At 34.9% G+C, this 22,029-nt stretch overlaps 1 protein-coding gene across 1 annotated transcript in view; it reads right to left on the reverse strand.

The window, feature by feature from the left end:
• Positions 1-22,029, reverse strand: part of kalrna (kalirin RhoGEF kinase a) — a 282,218-nt gene that overhangs the window by 149,143 nt on the left and 111,046 nt on the right. The window contains exons 17-25 of the mRNA XM_062061506.1: positions 19,293-19,484; positions 17,338-17,507; positions 17,103-17,277; positions 16,829-17,036; positions 14,665-14,831; positions 11,896-12,015; positions 7,058-7,126; positions 6,730-6,879; positions 2,986-3,135 (exon numbers count right to left, since the gene is read on the reverse strand). Of these exons, the coding sequence (XP_061917490.1) occupies positions 2,986-3,135; positions 6,730-6,879; positions 7,058-7,126; positions 11,896-12,015; positions 14,665-14,831; positions 16,829-17,036; positions 17,103-17,277; positions 17,338-17,507; positions 19,293-19,484 (1,401 nt within the window). The remainder of the gene's footprint in view (positions 1-2,985; positions 3,136-6,729; positions 6,880-7,057; positions 7,127-11,895; positions 12,016-14,664; positions 14,832-16,828; positions 17,037-17,102; positions 17,278-17,337; positions 17,508-19,292; positions 19,485-22,029) is intronic.

Below are 22,029 nucleotides of genomic sequence, written 5' to 3' on the forward strand. Positions count from 1 at the left end.
TTCCGTCTTTTCTCCTCTTTTAAACCATTCAATTAAGTGTAAATATCATTAATTATTAATAATAACATAGAGTTAAAGGTAAATTGAGCAAATTGGCTATTTCTGGCAATTTATTTAAGTGTGTATCAAACTGGTAGCCCTTCGCATTAATCACTACCCAAGAAGTAGCTCTTGCTTTCAAAAAGGTTGGTGACCCCTGCTGTAGAGAGTGAACTCCACATACTAAAGCAATGGTTTGATGCCAATAAACTATCAATCAACCTAAATAAAACAAAATATATCATTTTTGGAAATAGGAAAAATAACATACAGTGTCATATAAGAATTGATGATATGGAGATAGAAAGGGTGTATTCAACAACATGTTGGTTAGTCTGTATAGATGATACATTTAATTGGAAACTGTACATAAATATACTCAAAAATTATTGCTATGTTACATAAAATAAAAACTCTGTAAATCAAAAGGCTCTTAACATGTTATATAATTATTTTGTACTCCCATATGTTAATTATTGTGTTGAAATCTGGGTTAACTATTACAAATCATACATCAACTCTATGTTTTTACTTCAAAAGAAAGCTATTAGAATTGTAACTTATGCGGATAATCATGACCATACCAACGCTCCGTTTATTCAATTAAAAACATTAAAACTGCAGGATCTTGTTGACCTCAACGCTGCCATTATGACGTACAAAGCTCATAAGCACATGCTGCCTGGGTGTCTGCAGGAGAGGATCAAACCCAGGGAGAGTCCCTATGACCTCAGAGGTTTAGCTGTCTTTCAGAAAGCAAACATAAGAACAGGCTTAAAAAGTAGATGTGTTTCTGTCAGGGGGGTTCATCTGTGGAACAGCTTGGATGATTCCTTCAAATGTTCCAGTTCCATTCACACATTTAAAAAAACACTTCAAGACTAATGTCTTGGAAAAATATATCACTCTTGAATCAACACTATGATCAATGTTAATTACAAGCTAAATGTGGGATATAAATATAATGGAAGTATAATTGTTTGTATATAGTATATCATTGGTACAAAGTAGAGATGTCCAATAATTTTTTGCCGATATTCCGATATTGTCTAACTCTTAATTACCGATTCCGATATCTACCGATACCGATATATACAGTCGTGGAATTAACACATTATTATGCCTAATTTTGTTGTGATGCCCCGCTGGATGTATTAAACAATGTAACAAGGTTTTCCAAAATAAATCAACTCAAGTTATGGAAAAAAATGCCAACATGGCACTGCCATATTTATTATTGAAGTCACAAAGTGCATTATTTTTTTTAACATGCCTCAAAACAGCAGCTTGGAATTTGGGACATGCTCTCCCTGAGAGAGCATGAGGCGGTTGAGGTGGGCGGGGTAGGGTAGGGGATAGCGGGGGGTGCATATTGTAGCGTCCCGGAAGAGTTAGTGCTGCAAGGGGTTCTGGGTATTTGTTCTGTTGTGTTTATGTTGTGTTACGGTGCGGATGTTCTCCCGAAATGTGTTTGTCATTCTTGTTTGGTGTGGGTTCACAGTGTGGCGCATATTTGTAACAGTGTTAAAGTTGTTTATACGGCTACCCTCAGTGTGACCTGTATGGCTGTTGACCAAGTATGCGTTGCATTCACTTGTGCGTGTGAAAAGCCGTAGATATTATGTGACTGGGCCGGCACGCAAAGGCAGTGCCTTTAAGGTTTATTGGCGCTCTGTACTTCTCCCTACGTCCGTGTACACAGCAGCGTTTTAAAAAGTCATACATTTTACTTTTTGAAACCGATACCGATAATTTTGAAACCGATACCGATCATTTCCGATATTACATTTTAAAGCATTTATCGGCAGCATCCCTAGTGCAAAGGTTTAACTAACACGTGTACAAGGATATTTCACATGCCTTTACTGTGTATATAATTGAACAGTGTTTATGTTGTGCACAAAGTGTATTTATAATATGTTGTGCAAAGGAAATATCATCATTTTTGGAAGCTCATCTTGTATTTGACATTGTTTATAGGGTTAGGCGCAATAAGTGTTCAACTTCAGCCGAAACCCTTTCGGTCTGCAACATTTTCAATTTATGAATGTACAACCGTTTGTTATATAAAACTGTTTGTTTATTTTGTTGACCAGCGTAGTGCAACAATGTATCGTACCTTATCTTACCTACTTATGGTGTGGAACTGTATCATAGCACATACAAAATCAGATCGTATCATATCTTCTTTTATCGACTCATGTGATATTCGTACCTTATCTTATCTACTTGGGGCAGTATAGCTCGGTTGGTAGAGTGGCCGTGCCAGCAACTTGAGGGTTGCAGGTTCGATCCCCGCTTCCGCCATCCTAGTCACTGCTGTTGTGTCCTTGGGCAAGACACTTTACCCACCTGCTCCCAGTGCCACCCACACTGGTTTAAATGTAACTTAGATATTGGGTTTCACTATGTAAAGCGCTTTGAGTCACTAGAGAAAAGCGCTATATAAATATAATTCACTTCACTTCACTACTTATGGTATTAAACTGTATCGTAGCACACAATCAGATCGTATCTAATTTTATCGACTAATGTGATATTTGCGTCGTGCGACATATTGTATTGCTGTCTACTTATGGTATCCAATTGTCTCATATGGTATCATAGTACACGGAATCATATTGTATCGTATCTTACTTCATCGACTTGTTATATTTGCACAGCACAACATATTGTATCGTACCATACCTACGTATGGTATTGAATTATATCATGTAGTATGATATCACAGGGAATAAAACAATATGCTGTCTGATATCGTTGTATCATACGGTATTGCACAGGATATGATGACAGGGCAGAAAAGCGGGACTTAAACAGGAAGTCAAAGTCCTCGCGAGAGGAGCAACACGTGCGGATGAATATTATTATTTCAGCTTATTATTGCATGATAATTAGTTATTAACTGTTATTTATATTGTTATATAATAATAAGAAAAAAGTGACCTTAAGGAAAGCTTCCTTCTGCTCCAGGTGTTTGCTGATGAGAGGCAGGAGGTGCTCGCACTCGGCCAGCGCTCCAACTTTCTCCTGAGTGCCGCACCAGTCCTCGTCACGGCGGTACTCCTGCTCCAGGCTCTCCAGCACGCTGCACACCTGGATGTAGCAATAGCCTTGTTAGCTTCATTAGCTTTGTTAGCATGGTTAGCTCTGTTAACATTGTTAGCTCTGGTAGTATAGTTGATTGATTGAAACTTTTATTAGTAGATTGCACAGTTCAGTACATATTCCGTACAATTGACCACTAAATGGTAACGCCCCAATAAGTTGTTCAACTTGTTTAAGTCGGGGTCCACTTAAATTGATTCATGATACAGATATATACTATCATCATAATACAGTCATCACACAAGATAATCATCAGAGTATATACATTGAATGATTCACATTATTTACAATTTATGCTAATTTAGAATTAGCATAGTTAGCTTTGTTAACATTGTTAGCTTCGTTAACATTAGGGGTGTAACGGTACACAAAAATTTTGGTTCGGTACGTACCTTGGTTTAGAGGTCACGGTTCGGTTAATTTTTGGTACAGTAAGAAAACAACAAAATATAAATATTTTGATTATTTATAGGGATGATGTTTGATAAGAAATTATCAAGTTCGAGCCTATTATTGAATCCTCTTATCGAACCGATTCCTTATCGATTCTCTTATCGAGTCCAGATAGGTTGTTGTATATGGAAAAAAACACACAATATTTGGTTTAACAAAAGCTCACTTTTATTATATAAGAAAAAAATAATATCTAATAAATAAATAAATATTGACTGTTACTCCCCTAAAAAAATAAAATAAAATAAATAAATATTGACTGTTGTTACCCAAAGTATATTAAGTGGGATTTTTCAGAAAAACAAATATATACAGTAACACAAAAACAACCTGTCTCTGTGATCACTATAGGTGTATAAATAATAATATAGTGTTAAATAAAATCAGTCCCTTGGGCACAAAACTGAAAATAATACAGCTCTCCAAAAAGTGCAATTCTGCTGCTATTTGACATAACTGTTTGTTATGATGCTTTGACATTTTTGCACTTTATTTCTTTATTGAAAGAAAATTCTATGAAGAGAAAAGTTGTTTGCAAATGTGGTTACAATGCTAAAAAAATGAAAAGTTAAACCTAAAAAGAGAAATACACTTTATTGAGTTAAAATATTTCTTTATAGGGGGAAAGATGTGATGTTATGAGCTAGAGAATATAACAACTACACTACCCAGCATGCAACGGGAGTGACGAGCATGCGCGGTAGCCCCGAAAAGTGTTGTTGCATGTCGTCACCCGGCAGCTAAGAATGAGGTTATGAGCACGCTGTGGAAGTAAACGTCAAGAACTCAGCCAACACGCCTCGTCTGCATTATTTATAATTAGACAGACAACACATATACAGTGTGATTTTGTTTTGTTTACAAGGAAAGAAAAACAAAAGTTAAAAAAGGGAGATGTCATATATATGTATGTGCTGCGGTTGCTTTAAGAACGTTGCGACAGCTGCCGTAAAGGAGGTGCGTTGCTAGCCTGGTTGCTATGTTTCCGGTTGGTCGTAAAAGTGTTGGTCATGTGTTTGTACCCTGCTCAAATCTCTCAGTAAAGTTATTCCACAACATGGTTAAGCATGGTAAGCATTGTTAAGTTTGTTAGGTTTATTAGCATGTTAGCTTTGTCAGCATTGTTAACATTGTAAGCTTCGTTAGCATCGTTAGCTTCCTTATCATGGTTAGCTTCGTTAACATTGTTAGAATGGTTAGCATAGTTAACTTCGATAACATGGTTAGCATCGTTAGCATTTTTAACATCTTTAGCTTCATTAGCATTGCTACCTTGTTAACATGGTTAGCATTGTTAGCTTCATTAGCATGGTGAGCATCGCAAGCTTCGTTAGCTTTGTTATCATAGTTAGCTTCGTTAATATGGTTAGCACCATTAGCTTCGTTGGATTTGTTAGCATCGTTAGCTTTATTAGCATTGTTAGGTTCAGTAACTTTGTTAACATGGTTAGCTTCGTTAACATTGTTAGAATGGCTAGCATAGTTAACTTCGATATCATGGTTACCAAGGTTATCATCATTAGCATTTTTAACATCTTTAGCGTCATTAGCATTGCTACCTCTTTAGCTTTGTTAACATGGTTAGCATTGTTAGCTTCATTAGCATGGTAAGCATCGCAAGCTTCGTTAGCTTTGTTATCATGGTTAGCTTCGTTAATATGGCTAGCATCATTAGCTTCGTTGGATTTGTTAGCATCAGTAGCTTTATTAGCATTGTTAGGTTCAGTAACTTCGTTAACATGGTTAGCTTCGTTAACATTGTTAGAATGGTTAGCATAGTTAATTCGATAACATGGTTAGCAAGGTTAGCATCGTTAGCATTTTTAACATCTTTAGCTTCATTAGCATCGCTACCTTCTTCAGCTTTGTTAACATGGTTAGCATCGCAAGCTTCGTTAGCTTTGTTATCATGGTTAGCTTCGTTAATATGGTTAGCATCATTAGCTTCGTTGGATTTGTTAGCATCAGTAGCTTTATTAGCATTGTTAGGTTCAGTAACTTCGTTAACATGGTTAGCTTCGTTAACATTGTTAGAATGGTTAGCATAGTTAATTCGATAACATGGTTAGCAAGGTTAGCATCGTTAGCATTTTTAACATCTTTAGCTTCATTAGCATCGCTACCTTCTTCAGCTTTGTTAACATGGTTAGCATCGCAAGCTTCGTTAGCTTTGTTATCATGGTTAGCTTCGTTAATATGGTTAGCATCATTAGCTTCGTTGGATTTGTTAGCATCGTTAGCTTTATTAGCATTGTTAGGTTCAGTAACTTCGTTAACATGGTTAGCTTTGTTAACATTGTTAGAATGGTTAGCATAGTTAATTCGATAACATGGTTAGCATCGTTAGCATTTTTCACAGCTTTAGCTTCATTAGCATCGCTACCTTCTTCAGCTTTGTTAACATGGTTAGCATGGTTAGCATCGCAAGCTTCGTTAGCTTTGTTATCATGGTTAGCTTCGTTAATATGGCTAGCATCATTAGCTTCGTTGGATTTGTTAGCATCAGTAGCTTTATTAGCATTGTTAGGTTCAGTAACTTCGTTAACATGGTTAGCTTCGTTAACATTGTTAGAATGGTTAGCAAAGTTAATTCGATAACATGGTTAGTATCGTTAGCATTTTTCACAGCTTTAGCTTCATTAGCATCGCTACCTTCTTCAGCTTTGTTAACATGGTTAGCATGGTTAGCATCGCAAGCTTCGTTAGTTTTGTTATCATGGTTAGTTTTGTTAATATGGTTAGCATCATTAGCTTCGTTGGATTTGTTAGCATCGTTAGCTTTATTAGCATTGTTAGGTTCAGTAACTTCGTTAACATGGTTAGCATCGTTAACTTCGTTAAATGACAAATGCTCAAGGTCGGACACCATTTCCACATTCACCCATTCTACCCTGATGGCGGGCGCTGCCATGCAAGGCGCTAACCACGACCCATCAGGAGCAAGGGTGAACTGTCTTGCTCAACAACCCAACGGACGGGACTAGGATGGCGGAAGCGGGCGATCGAACCAAGAACCCTCAGGTTGCTGGCCAGCCGCTCTACCACCCGAGCCACGCCGTCCCCCGGCTAGCATGGTTAACATTGTTAGCATCGTAAGCTATGTCAACATGGTTAGCATCGTTAGCGCACCTGTTCCGATGTCTTGTAGAAGGCCACTGAGGCGTTGACAAGCTTGAGGCGGTCCTCCATCTTCAGCATCAGCTGCTGCCAGTGGACCGCCACCTTCTCGGCGCAGCCGCGAATGGCGTCCGGGTCGTAATGGCCGCCCTGGAGCATCATCTGTGACGGACGGGGGGTGGGGAGACGTTGAGACAACGAACGTGTGGCGCCTCCTGCTGGCCGCACTCCTGACACATGCGAGCTAGCACGCCCTGAGAGCGTCTCCTTCCTTCACCGTGATTGGTCGCTGACTTACACGCTGTGAAGCCCCGCCCCTTGGAGAAGACGCTGGACTTACCTCGGCTTTCTGCTGGACCTGCAGAGCACTCTGGTGGGTCTTCTGGAGGGAGTTGGCGTGGAAGAGAGACTAGAAGAGGGAAAATAATAATAATCACTTGAGAAATCACACTTGACCAAGGTCCTGAAGACTGTTTTATGCTGTAAATAAAGTACTACATCTGTAAATCTGCATTCTTCTCCTCTTGGATTCCACAGCGTCCTCCTTAGAACATCAAAAAATGTCCCGATGCAACTTTATCACTTTGTCATTTTTTTGTTGTTGTATTTATCTATAAGATATACTTTCTTATATTTGAATTTTTCAAATACAAACCCCGTTTCCATATGAGTTGGGAAATGGTGTTAGATGTAAATATAAACGGAATACAATGATTTGCAAATCATTTTCAACCCATATTCAGTTGAATATGCTACAAAGACAACATATTTGATGTTCAAATTGATAAACTTTTTTTTTTTTTTTTTCAAATAATCATTAACTTTAGAATTTGATGTCAGCAACACGTGACAAAGAAGTTGGGAAAGGTGGCAATAAATACTGATAAAGTTGAGGAATGCTCATCAAACACGTATTTGGAACATCCCACAGGTGAACAGGCAAATTGGGAACAGGTGGGTGCCATGATTGGGTATAAAAGTAGATTCCATGAAATGTTCAGTCATTCACAAACAAGGATGGGGCGAGGGTCACCACTTTGTCAACAAATGCGTGAGCAAATTGTTGAACAGTTTAAGAAAAACCTTTCTCAACCAGCTATTGCAAGGAATTTAGGGATTTCACCATCTACACTCCGTAATATCATCAAAGGGTTCAGAGAATCTGGAGAAATCACTGCACGTAAGCAGCTAAGCCCGTGACCTTCCATCCCTCAGGCTGTACTGCATCAACAAGCGACATCAGTGTGTAAAGGATATCACCACATGGGCTCAGGAACACTTCAGAAACCCACTGTTAGTAACTACAGTTGGTCGCTACATCTGTAAGTGCAAGTTAAAACTCTCCTATGCAAGGCGAAAACCGTTTATCAACAACACCCAGAAACGCTGTCGGCTTCGCTGGGCCTGAGCTCATCTAAGATGGACTGATACAAAGTGGAAAAGTGTTCTGTGGTCTCACGAGTCTACATTACAAATTGTTTTTGGAAACTGTGGACGTCGTGTCCTCCGGACCAAAGAGGAAAAGAACCATCCGGATTGTTATAGGCGCAAAGTTGAAAAGCCAGCATCTGTGATGGTATGGGGGTGTATTAGTGCCCAAGACATGGGTAACTTACACATCTGTGAAAGAGCCATTAATGCTGAAAGGTACATACAGGTTTTGGAGCAACATATGTTGCCATCCAAGCAATGTTACCATGGACGCCCCTGCTTATTTCAGCAAGACAATGCCAAGCCACGTGTTACATCAACGTGGCTTCATAGTAAAAGAGTGCGGGTACTAGACTGGCCTGCCTGTAGTCCAGACCTGTCTCCCATTGAAAATGTCTGGTGCATTATGAAGCCTAAAATACCACAATGGAGACCCCCGGACTGTTGAACAACTTAAGCTGTACATCAAGCAAGAATGGGAAATAATTCCACCTGAGAAGCTTAAAAAATGTGTCTCCTCAGTTCCCAAACGTTTACTGAGTGTTGTTAAAAGGAAAGGCCATGTAACACAGTGGTGAACATGCCCTTTCCCGACTTCTTTGTCACGTCTTGCAGCCATGAAATTCTAAGTTAATTATTATTTGCAAAAAAAAAAAAAAAGTTTATGAGTTTGAACATCAAATATCTTGTCTTTGTAGTGCATTCAACTGAATATGGGTTGAAAAGGTTTTGCAAATCATTGTATTCCATTTATATTTACATCTAACTCAATTTCCCAACTCATATGGAAACGGGGTTTGTATAAGAATTGAAAACAATTGGAGCTTTGAGTGTTGGCCGATACGTCTGTTGAGCGGATACGATATCAGCAGGACTCGTATACAGTCGCGATCAAAAGTTGACATACACTTGTAAAGAACATAATGTCATGGCTGTCTTGAGTTTCCAATAATTTCTACAACTATTTTTTTGTGATAGAGTGATTGGAGCACATACTTGTTGGTCACAAAAAACATTCATGAAGTTTGGTTCTTTTATGAATTTATTATGGGTCTACTGAAAATGTGAGCAAATGTGCTGGGTCAAAAGTATACATACAGCAATGTTAATATTTGCTTACATGTCCCTTGGCAAGTTTCACTGCAATAAGGCGCTTTTGGTAGCCATCCACAAGCTTCTGGTTGAAGGTTTGACCACTCCTCTTGACAAAATTGGTGCAGTTCAGCTAAATGTGTTGGTTTTCTGACATGGACTTGTTTCTTCAGCATTGTCCACACGTTTAAGTCAGAACTTTGGGAAGGCCATTCTAAAACCTTAATTCTAGCTTGATTTAGCCATTCCTTTACCACTTTTGACGTGTGTTTGGGGTTGTGAGGGGCGTGGCCTGCGGACCTGCAGCAAGGCGGCTTCGAGATTAGCGACAGGTGCGTGAATGACACAGCTGAGAGTGTTTGTCTGATCACCTGTCGCTCTGTTAAAGGGAGCAGTCGGGAAGGAGAAGGTGGTTGTTGAATGTCGTTGAGGTGGCGAGTTGGCAGCGGAGCACGAGCGAAAGACTGCAGAGAAACCATTTGTGTGCTCACTGAGCATGCCAGACATTTGCTGAAAAGCATAAAGAACTATTTATTGCAAAATAAATCCTTGTGCGCAAATATGACCGAAGCTGTCAAGTCCTTCTGTGGTGATCCAAGGAACCCTGGGGAGCAAGACATCCACAGGGGTCATTGTCCTGTTGGAACACCCAACTGCACCCAAGACCCAACCTCCGGGCTGATGATTTTAGGTTGTCCTGAAGAATTTGGAGGTAATCCTCCTTTTCTTTGTCCCATTTAAAGCACCAGTTCCATCGGCAGCAAAACAGGCCCCGGGCATAATACTACCACCACCATGGTTGACGGTAAGATGGTGTTCCTGGGATTTAAGGCCTCACCTTTTCTCCTCCAAACATACAAAGCTCAATTTTTGTTACATCTGACCACAAAACTTTCCTCCAGAAGGTCTTATCTTTGTCCATGTGATGTCAGATGAAACAAAAATTGGGCTGTTTGGCCACAATACCCAGCAATATGTTTGGAGGAGAAAAGGTGAGGCCTTTAATCCCAGGAACACCAACCCTACCGTCAAGCATGGTGGTGGTAGTATTATGCTCGGGGCCTGTTTTGCTGCCAATGAAACTGGTGCTTTACAGAGAGTAAATGGGACAATGAAAAAGGAGGATTACCTCCAAATTCTTCAGGAGAACCTAAAATCATCAGCCCGGAGGTTGGGTCTTGGGCGCAGTTGGGTGTTCCAACAGGACAATGACTCCAAAAACACGTCAAAAGTGGTAAAGGAATGGCTAAATCAGGTTAGAATTAACGTTTTATAGTGGCCTTCCCAAAGTCCTGACTTAAAAGTGTGGACAATGCTGGAGAAACAAGTCCATGTCAGAAAACCAACAAATTTAGCTGAACTGCACCAATTTTGTCAAGAGGAGTGGTCAAAAATTCAACCAGAAGCTTGTGGATGGCTACCAAAAGCGCCTTATTGCAGTGAAACTTGCCAAGGGACATGTAACCAAATATTAACATTGCTGTATGTATACTTTTTACCCAGCAGATTTGCTCACATTTTCAGTAGACCCATAATAAATTCATAAAAAACCCAAACTTTATTAATGTTTTTTGTGATCAACAAGTATGTGCTCCAATCACTCTATCACAAAACAATAAGAGTTGTAGAAATGATTGGAAACTCAAGACAGCCATGACATTATGTTCTTTACAAGTGTATGTCAACTTTTGATCGCGACTGTACATACATACATCATATAGTTTTATATTTTAACTTCCAAAACGATACCGGTATTGGAGCTTTGAGCATTGGCCGATACCAATATTGATCCGATACAATATCATACGTTTAATATTTTGTGGAATGTTAGCCAATGGTTTTATCGAGTGAAATTAGTCCAACATTCAAAAACACTAACCTATTTATCATGAACTTATGCTGTCTTTAAGTTGAAGCGAAGTGCTAATTAGTTTTTTGGCCAAAATAGTTCATGAAGTTCAGCTCATGACGCAGAAAGTTGAACGATGCGGACACGTTTGTTACTGGCTAATTGCTAATATGCTTGGAGACTTAGCATGTGTAAGTAATTTGCAACTGTAATTATTTGACACTAGCTTATATTGACAAACTTGCTAAATATTGTTCAATGATTTTTACATATGTCTAGCTTGTGTGCTATCGTGTGCTGAGCTGTTATGTAGCAGATACCTTGTGTGTTTCTCGGAGGACATTGGGATGTTGACTGGCCGCACAAGTCAACACGCTGCTTGTATCGCACATGATATCGCACATTTTACAGGCAAGCACGCGTCATCCATATTAGTTTTTTGTTTTAATGATATCGATTAAAAAATATCGGATCGGGACGGCCCATTTAAAATCATACAGGACAACATATTCTAAGTTGATATCACGAGGAAACATTTTTAATATGGCAACTTTTTTTCCCCAACACAATATTTGGGAGGCAGCCCTTGTGTCAGAGGGGTCCCTAATGATGTGGCTGCCAAGTGTGTGTTTCCTGGAGTTGAAGGGCAGTCGGACGAGTGGGCGTGTCCTGGAGCGCACATCTGCTACTGATGTATGCTGGGACACTCACTGCTCAAAAAACTCTCATGTGTGTGTGTGTGTGTGTGTGTGTGTGTGTGTGTGTGTGTGTGTGTGTGTGTGTGTGTGTGTGTGTGCGCCGCGCACCTCTATCGCCATCTGGAACTGCTCGTGTTCCCTCTGCAGCTGCTCGGCCTCTGACAGCGAGCTGGCGTTCACCATGCTGGCGTTCAGCATGGACTCGCCGTTTCGGATCCATCCCAGAACCTCGGAGAGGAGGAAGATGAGGAGGACGACACGTTAGCGGCGATGACATCAGCGGACACGCCTCTTTTGGTCACGACAAAATCTTTCCATGTATACTGTACCAATGCATGTGTGTTATTCCTTAGTTTAATTCCACGTGCAGACATACTGTACATTATTTTTATTTTTGACATTGTATTTCAGCTCTCTCGTTAAAAAAAAAAAAAAGAAAGTTAATTTTCGGAAACATTTGAACTATTGTTTTCAATTTTGAGTGAAGTAAGGCAAATAATAATGACGTTTAAAAAATAAGGTTAAAATTTAACATGACTTTATTCTAATAAAAAACATATCTATATTATTTATTTGTATATAAAATATACATATTTTAATGAATATTAAAATATATAAAATATAATTCAAATATATACAGTATATATATATCTATATATTGAATTTAATTATTTTTTTAGTAATTAATTTTTTGTATGTAACAAAAAAATTCATAATGGTTTGAAATGATTAATCCTTAAGATGAATATTAGAATATATACAATATATTTTTTATATATATATATATATATATATATATATATATATATATATATATATATATATATATACATATACATATATATATATATATATACATATATATATATATATATATATATATATATATATATATATATATATATATATATATATATATATATATATATATATATATATATATGTGTATATATATATATATATATATATTAAATATATATGTATATATATATATATATTCACATTTATTATTATTTTAGTATTTTATTTTTTGTAAATAAAAATATGTAAGAAAGCAATTCATAATGGTTCAAAATGATTAATTATTATGTTTAAAGGTTAAAATTTTACATTATTTTATTATAATAAAACAATCATTAACTTATGTATTTGTATATAAAATATACATATTTTAATGAATATTAAAATATATAAAATATATTTTAAATATAAAAAAAATATTTATATGTATTCAAATGTATTACTATTTATTCTAATATTAAATTTTTTGTCAAGTATATGTAAGAAAAAAATGTATAATGGTTCAAAATTATTAATTATTGGTTTAAATTGTAAGTGAAGTAAGGCAAATAATATTAACATTTTAAAAATAAGGTAAAAATTTTACCTTATTTCTTTATAATAAAAAAATCATTCTATTATCAATTTGTATATAAAATATACCGGTACATATTTTAATGAATGTTAAAATATATAAAATATATTTTAAATAATAAAAAATATTTATATATTTTATAGCTCGGTTGGTAGAGCGGCCGTGCCAGCAACTTGAGGGTTGCAGGTTCGATCCCCGCTTCCGCCATCCTAGTCACTGCCGTTGTGCTCCTTGGGCAAGACACTTTACCCACCTGCTCCCAGTGCCACCCACACTGGTTTGAATGTAACTTAGATATTGGGTTTTTTAAGTAAATTTTAAGTGAAGTAAGGATAATAATAATAATGTTTAAAAAATAAGGTAAAAAATCTAACATTATTTAATTATAATAAAAAATCATTATATTATCAATTTGTATATAAATTATACATATTTTAATGAATGTTAAAATATATATTAAATATTAAAAATTATTTACATATATTCAAATGAATTACTTTTTAGTTTTAGTATTACATTTTTTGTCAAAAATGTGTAACAAAAAAATTCAAAAAAATGTATTAATTAATGTTTTACATTTTAAGTGAAGTAAGACAAATAATAATGTTTAAAAAATAGGGTTTAAATGTAACATTATTTTATTATAATAAAAAATAATTATATTATTTATTTGTATACAAAATATACATATTTTATTGAATATTAATATATATATATATATATATATATATATATATATATATATATATATATATATATATATATATATATATATATATATATATATATATATATATATATATACATATACATATATATAATATATATATATATATAATTATTTTTTTTTTAGTATTTCATTTTTTGTCAAAAATATGTTACAAAAAAATTAATAACGGTTTAAAATGATTAATCATTAAGATGAATATTAAAATATATAAAATATATTTTAAATATTTTAAAAAAATGTTATTATTATTTATTTTAGTATTTTATTTTTTGTCAAAAATATGTCACAACAAAAATCATAACGGTTCAAAATTATTAATTATTAAGTTAAGAGCTATTAAGTCATTAAGTTAATAATGATTAAGTATGGTATTATTAGTAGTTTAATCATGTATTTTTTTTAAAGAGTGTCTTTCTAGAAAGGCGCTATATGACTGAAATCAATTATAATTTTCCTAATCAGAAAAAAAGTTAATAGTTTGAATTACACGTTTACATCATTTATTATAATAACACATGTGATCATACTATGTGATTCTTGAAAACAAAGTGTTTGGTGCAGATCTAAATATAGGTGCAGTTTTTTCAATAGAGAATGATTATAGTCTTGGTTTTCATCATTTTGGGACATTTTCCTTGCACGCATAACGCAAAATGCACAATTCCACGTGTTGCTAAGAAGACGCGGAGGAGGTCATTGCCATAACAGCTCCTCTATTATTCAACCAGCCTGTCTGCACAAGCGTGAATGAATAGTCACATTTCTTGGCTACCTGCTTGACCTCGGCCTGCAGGTGGCGCAGTTGCAGAGTCTGCTCCAGGCGCGCGTGCGCGTGCTGAGCGCTCAGTTCCACTTCCTGCTGCTTCTCGTGCAGGAACTCCAGAAGCTCCTGCACCTGGGAGGCCAAGTCGGCGTCCTTCTCGCCCGTCAGCTCGATTCCTGAGACGGAAGGAGACACGACGGGCATGATCGATCAGCGTATTGATTTTTCACTGGGAAGCATGTTGCGCGACGTTTGAATTACGTCTTTGAGCATTGGAGGCTTAATGACGTTCACTACTTGGATGTCAAGATATATTATAGTCTGCTGCCTAAACGGGCTGCAGTAGAATCAAGATTAAATTCAGCAGAAAAATTCAGGCATCTGAATCTATTATGAAAAAATTTATTATTCCTTCAGCAGAGAATTCAACCAATTTAGAGCATTTGCTGCCTAAACAGGCTGCTTGAAGAATCTTACCAGGAAGTAAAATAAGTTTACTAAATTTTTTAATTGGATCATTTTGAAATACACAATAGTTTGAAAAAAATATATGAAATAAATAAATAATATATACATCATAAATATATATATATATATATATATATATATATATATATATATATATATATATATATATATATATATATATATATATAAATATATATATATATATATATATATATACACACACACACATATATATATATATATATATATATATATATATATATATATATATATATATATATATATATATATATATACAGTTTATATATACACATATATATATACATACACACAAATATATATTAATAACTATTTTGAATACCTGTCAAATTAATAAAAATTTATAACATTAATGTATTTAATTAAAGTACAGATCAAATGTACTAATATAATTTCACAAATTCCAATTTTTTTTCCCTAAAAATAAACACATTTTTGAAGACTTTTAGTTTGCTGCCAAAACGGGCTGCTTGAGGAATCTAAACAGGAAGTTTACTACTTTTTTTTTAATTGTATAATTTTGAACAAAACAAAGATTTGAAAAAATATCTAAAAAAAAATACAAACAATTTTAAAAAAAAATACACACACACACACACACATATATATATATATATATATATATATATATATATATATATATATATATATATATATATATATATATATATATATATATATATATATATATATATATATATACACACATATAGATACACACATGTAAATATATGTATATATATATAGACATATATATATATATATATATATATATATATATATATATATATATATATATATATATATATATATATGTATATATATATATATATATATATATATATATATATGTATATATATATATATATATATATATATATATATATATATATATATATATATATATATATATATATATATATATATATATATATATATATATATATATATACACACACAGTATATACATAGACATACATACAGGTACATATACATACATATACATATAACTACACAATAATTTGAAAAAAACATTTAAAACATTTTTAATAAATACAACTCACTAAAATTAATAATTTAATCAAAGTACAGATCAAAATATAACAATAACGTTTTTGGATTCCTAAAAGTGATTTCTAAAAATAAACACATTTTAAAATCGTAAAAATGGTAAAATTGTAAAAGCATATTTTAAATAAATAGATAAATAAATAAATAAATAAAATAAAATAAAAATAGGTTAAGTAAATTCTAAAAGCTTTTTCAGAACAAAAGGGAAAACTAATATGTTTTTATAGTTTGCCAGCTTTAATAAATATAAAAATTAACAGTTGACTGAGCAAGAGCAGAGGGTGCAAATAATTTTGCTGCCTAAACGGGCTGCCAAAGAATCAAGATGTAATCCAGCAAAGAAATTCAGGCATTTGAATTTTAAATGAAAAATGTTGTGCAAACAACTTAGATAATGTGCGGGCTGCTTGAAGAATCTAATAAGGAAGTAAATTAAGTCTACTACCTTTTTTTCTTTTTTTTTAAAATTTTGAACTAATTTTGAAATGTTTTTTCCTAGTCTGCCATTTTTAATTGATATAAAAGTAAACAGCGGAGGGTTGATCAAATAACTCCATATAATTGTAGTCTGAGTAGATCCTGATCTGGAACTTACCTGAGGCCTGGACCTCCATGATGTACTGGTGCAGGTCCTGGCCCTGCTGCATGACCTCATAAGTCATGTTGTTCATGGCCGCCTTGCGCTCGGCGTGCCTCTTCAGCCTCTGCTCGGCCAGGCCGATGTCCTCCGCCCCGCCAGAGGAGGCGCCGTCGCTCAGCTGCCGAGACAGGTCCTCCTTCCAGGCGTCCAGCTCGGCCGTCACCTGCGCGGAGAGACGCGCGGACGCCGTCAGCGCCGAGTCGGAGGTCGGGGGACGGAGCGTTCCTACCTCGATGGTGTACTGCTCAAAGATGCGCAGCTGCAGGAAGATGTCCAGTTTGATCTTGCGCTCGTGGAACAGCTCTTCCATCTGGCCCTGGGCCTCGTCCAGCTGCTGCAGCACCCCCTGGATGTGAGCGATGGAACTGCAGTGCGGCGTCTTGTTGGTGGACATGGCGGCGTCCCTGAGGGGAGAGCCAGACGGACAGTCACGCCTCTGCCGCACCTTCTGGCCGCGCTCTTACCTGAGCTGCTGCATAAGCTCCTCCCCCTCCTTGATGACGTTGAGCGTGGCCTCCAGCGTGGCCGTCTGCTGCTGCTGGAACTGCTGGATGAGCGTCTGCACCGAGTCCACCGAGTCGCAGGTCACGTCGTCCAGCAGCTGCTTCTGGAGCTCCTCCATCCACGACCACAGCTGCGCCGCGGGACGACATCAGCGTCAAACGCAGTCTCCTGTAGCTAGCTCGATGCTAATTTACATTGGATATGCCATTGACGTGCTACTGATTAGCATCAGCGACTTTAAATCTAGTAACTATTACAAGTAAGTATTACAAAAATGCAATACTTACAGTACAAACACTTTGTAGGACTCAACCAAAGACAAGACGGGCACGTTCAACTTAATGGCAAAGAATACTTCCTGTTTGTGTCCATAAATATTGATTGTTTTATATTCAAAATTGCCTAATTTTAAACTAAACAATAATTTCAATAGGTCATAAAATAAATATAAAATAATGTATATAAATAAGTATTTCAAGAAATTAAAAATGTATTTCATTTCATTTAGTGGTACAAAAATACCAAATTGAAGAACAATTTGAAAACAAAATACAACGTGTACAATTAAATGAATGAATGACAAAATAAACTTTTTAAATCCTCATAAAAGCTCCTCTCTCCACGACCACAGCTGCGCTGCGGGACGACATCAGTGTCAAACGTAGTCTCCTGTAGCTAGCTCGATGCTAATTTACATTGGATAAGCCATTGACGTGCTACCGATTAGCATTAGCGACTTTAAATGTAGTAACTACCGCTATTACAAAAGTGCAATACTTACAGTACAAACACTTTGTAGGACTCAACCAAAGACAAGACGGGCACGTTCAACTTAATGGCAAAGACTACTTCCTATTTGTGTCCATAAATATTAATTGTTTTATTGCAACATTTGAGCTGATTATTTGTTTTATCATTTTGTTTATTGATCATCTCGTGATTCAGTAAGACCGGCGGGATTCAGTCAGTGTCAAAAAAAGAAAATGACCCATCTCTACTGATATCGGATATAGGTCAAGTCATTAACAAAATGTAACGATGTTAGGCTATGGGCTACAAGGAGCTAGCAGCTACGCAACTGCTAAGCACACAATAGCACAAAATCTAGACGTAGGTAATAATCATTGAACGTTATCGCATATTTGTCAATATAAACAAATAATTATAGTTATATATTACTTAAGAAACTAGTAGGGCTGTCAATTGTTTCGTTTAGATTATTTGGGGTAACGATTTGATTCAGAATCGGTTCTCAATTCAAAACGATTCTCCATTCAAAATCACTTTTTTTTAAAAAAAAACATTGGGTGCCAGTTCTATGATTAACTACATTAATCCATAAAATACAGGCATTTCTATAGTACTTAAAATAAAACAGTTTTTCGTTTAATAAAATTATACCCAAATATTTAATAAAGTGGCTGGAAAGGACAGATTAAATTTTTTCTGTTTTATAAATCAATTTTCTTAATCAATTAAGAATCGTTACAAATAAGAATCGCGATTCATTCAAAAATCTTTTTTTTTTTTTTGACACCCCGAGGAACTATCCAGGAAGAAACGTGTCCGCATCATTCCATTAACTGAGCCACGAGCTTAACTTCATCAATCATTGTGACCACTAGGTGTCACCAAAAAACAATTACCACTCCGGTTCAACTTAAAGATAGCATAAGTCTATTCCAGACGGTGAATAATAAACATGTTTTGTTGTTCTCTGTTTGACTCCTCACTTGTTTCACTTGATCTGACCTTTTCCAACATTCCACATAACACAAATGTGTGGGAGTCGTACTGATATCATATCAGATCAATATTGGTATCGTATCGAAAGTAAACAAGCTGTATTGGTAGAAAGCTATTTATTACCACATGAACAGACAAATAAGTATCCCTATCATCGGATGTGCCTCACCTCTTTGGTGTGCGTGTGGAAGGACACGGACATGTCCAGCAGCAGCTTCCGGTGCTCCACGCGACGCACAAAATCCTGAATCCGGACCTCCAGGTGCCGGGCGGCCTTGTAGATCTCCTCCGGGTCGCACTCACCCGTCTGGGCCAGCTGCTCGGCCGCCTCCAGGAGCTTGTCTGCATTGGTGTACGTGTTCTGGAAGCAGACAAGGAATTATTTCACTAATTAAAATAAATAGACTGCATTATTAGTATTATTGATGCTCTATTAAACCTAATTGTGGTTTGATTCCTGATGTATAGATAATAATAAAATAATATGAACTTTATCATATAGTGAAATTATTATATTATATCGTGAAATTAGTAAAATTATAGTATAATGATATTATTATTATTATTTCATTAAATCAATACAAATATAAATAATAATATAAAATATATAATATAAAATAATAAGTTAACTCAAATATATATATATATATATATCTTATTATACCATTATTTATATTATTCCATTAAATGTAATCAACCAATTACTGTACTTCACTAATTAAAACTAATAAACTTTATTATTATTATTATTATTATTGCTGTTTTAAATTTAATAGTGATTTGAATCATGATGTATTGATAAAAATAAAATAATATTAAGTATACATTTATATGGTAAAATTATATATGCTTCATAGTGAAATCATCAGTGAAATGCTTTAAAATATAGCGTATTTATTATTATTATTATCAATATGAATATGCATTATATTCCAAGTAATTGTATAAAATATGATATAGTATATATATATATATATATATATATATATATATATATATATATATATATATATATATATATATATATATATATATATATATATATATATATATATGTACGTCCTTATAACCATTATTTATATTATTACATTACATGTAATCAACTAATTAAGTCACTATTTAAAATTAATAAACTATATTATTAGTATCATTGCTATGTTAAATTAAATTGTCGTATGATTCATGAAGTATTGATAATAATAAAATAATGTTATTAAAATATTAAGTATATTATATAGGTTAATTATCCGAATAATAAAATTGAAATTGTAGTGTATTTCTTTTTATTATAATTACATGAAATCAATATAAATATGCATTACATTACAAATAATAATATATTGGAAAAAAAAAACACAAAATCTTGAATAAAAAATAAATAATAAATAGTATGTATTTACACTATTTTGTTGTACACATTTGTATGATTAAATAACAAATTTTGACCGTGGTAAAATAATTGTACTTTACCTTTAAGTATCTCTAAAAAACATAAATATGATATATTGTTATTATTATTACTGCATAAAACATTGATGGACACGGTGAGGCCGATCATGTTTTTTTACAATCAGGATAAATTGGGGCTTTAAAATATTTTTATTGACATTTTTTCATACTTTTTTATTCATGTAAAACAATTTTAATTTTTTTTTCATTCAAACTCATTTTAATTTGATGCATACATTTTTTTAAAGCACTAACGCTACGTGCCACGGGCACAATGACAATTATCGGGTGAAATTTGCTACCACAATATTATCAGTGACGGAGCAAGAAGGGGCTAGGAACACAAGTATGAATTTGACATGCGCTTCATCATGTAAAATGGGGCGCCCCATTTGGGGCCCTACACATTTGCAGCCATCATTACAATGAATTGCGTTTGTAAAGCCCAACAATCCACATTCCTGTCTCTTTAAGCGGCAAAAACATTGTCTGCTCTGTATGAACTATCGCAGCTGCACTTTTTTTCAAATCTCCATCTTGGGTCAAGACATCCCCGCATGGGGGGGGGGGGGAGATTAGTCGGCAAGAAGATAATCATTTACAGGAGATTAATACTTAGGGCTGCTTTTGCCTGTGGAGGGTACAGATTAGTGCAGAAGAAGAATCCTCTTTGTCAAACTGAAAGAAAAAGTGACTTCAGTCTAAGAGGTTGTCATGACAACAAAGAATTACAAATCCTGGCACGCTGACATCCAAAAGGCTGTGAGAAATGACGACGATAAGCATCATCGCAATATGTACTCGCGCGGTCGCTGATTAGCATCTTGCAACACCACCATGTTCAGCGGAAAAACGGCGCATTGGAGCTAATTAAGGACGACCAATGCTAATTGACGACAACCAATGAGACACTTTGACGGCTAATGCTAAATAACGACTATTAATGACAAACTGTGACGGCTAATGCTAATTAACGACGACCAATGCTAATTGACAAAGACCAATGCTAACTAACGACGACCAATGCTAATTGACAACGACCAATGCTAACTAACGACGACCAATGACACACTGTAACGGCTAATGCTAACTAAATACGACCAATGCTAATTAAGAACGGCCAATGATACACTGTGACGGCTAATGCTAATTAACAAAGACTAATGACAAACTGTGACGGCTAATGCTAATCCATCATTAAAACATCACATGACACAATCTTCATCAGATCAACACACTTCTTCACCTTTACACAATATTAGCAAAGAAAGATAACAATGTCAATTCAGCAGTGCAGTCGTCGGGTGAGAATTATTTTTGGCCTAAATTAAGTATTTTCAAGCAAAAAAATGTCTAAACAAACTAAAAATACCAACGCTACAATATTATTGACCACTAGATGAGACCAAAGCAATCAGAGTGCAGTGTTCAGTTGACAAATTCATAAACAAGTTTTG

Source organism: Entelurus aequoreus, linkage group LG10 (genome assembly GCF_033978785.1).
Source record: "Entelurus aequoreus isolate RoL-2023_Sb linkage group LG10, RoL_Eaeq_v1.1, whole genome shotgun sequence".
In the NCBI taxonomy this organism is placed as follows: Eukaryota; Metazoa; Chordata; class Actinopteri; order Syngnathiformes; family Syngnathidae; genus Entelurus; species Entelurus aequoreus.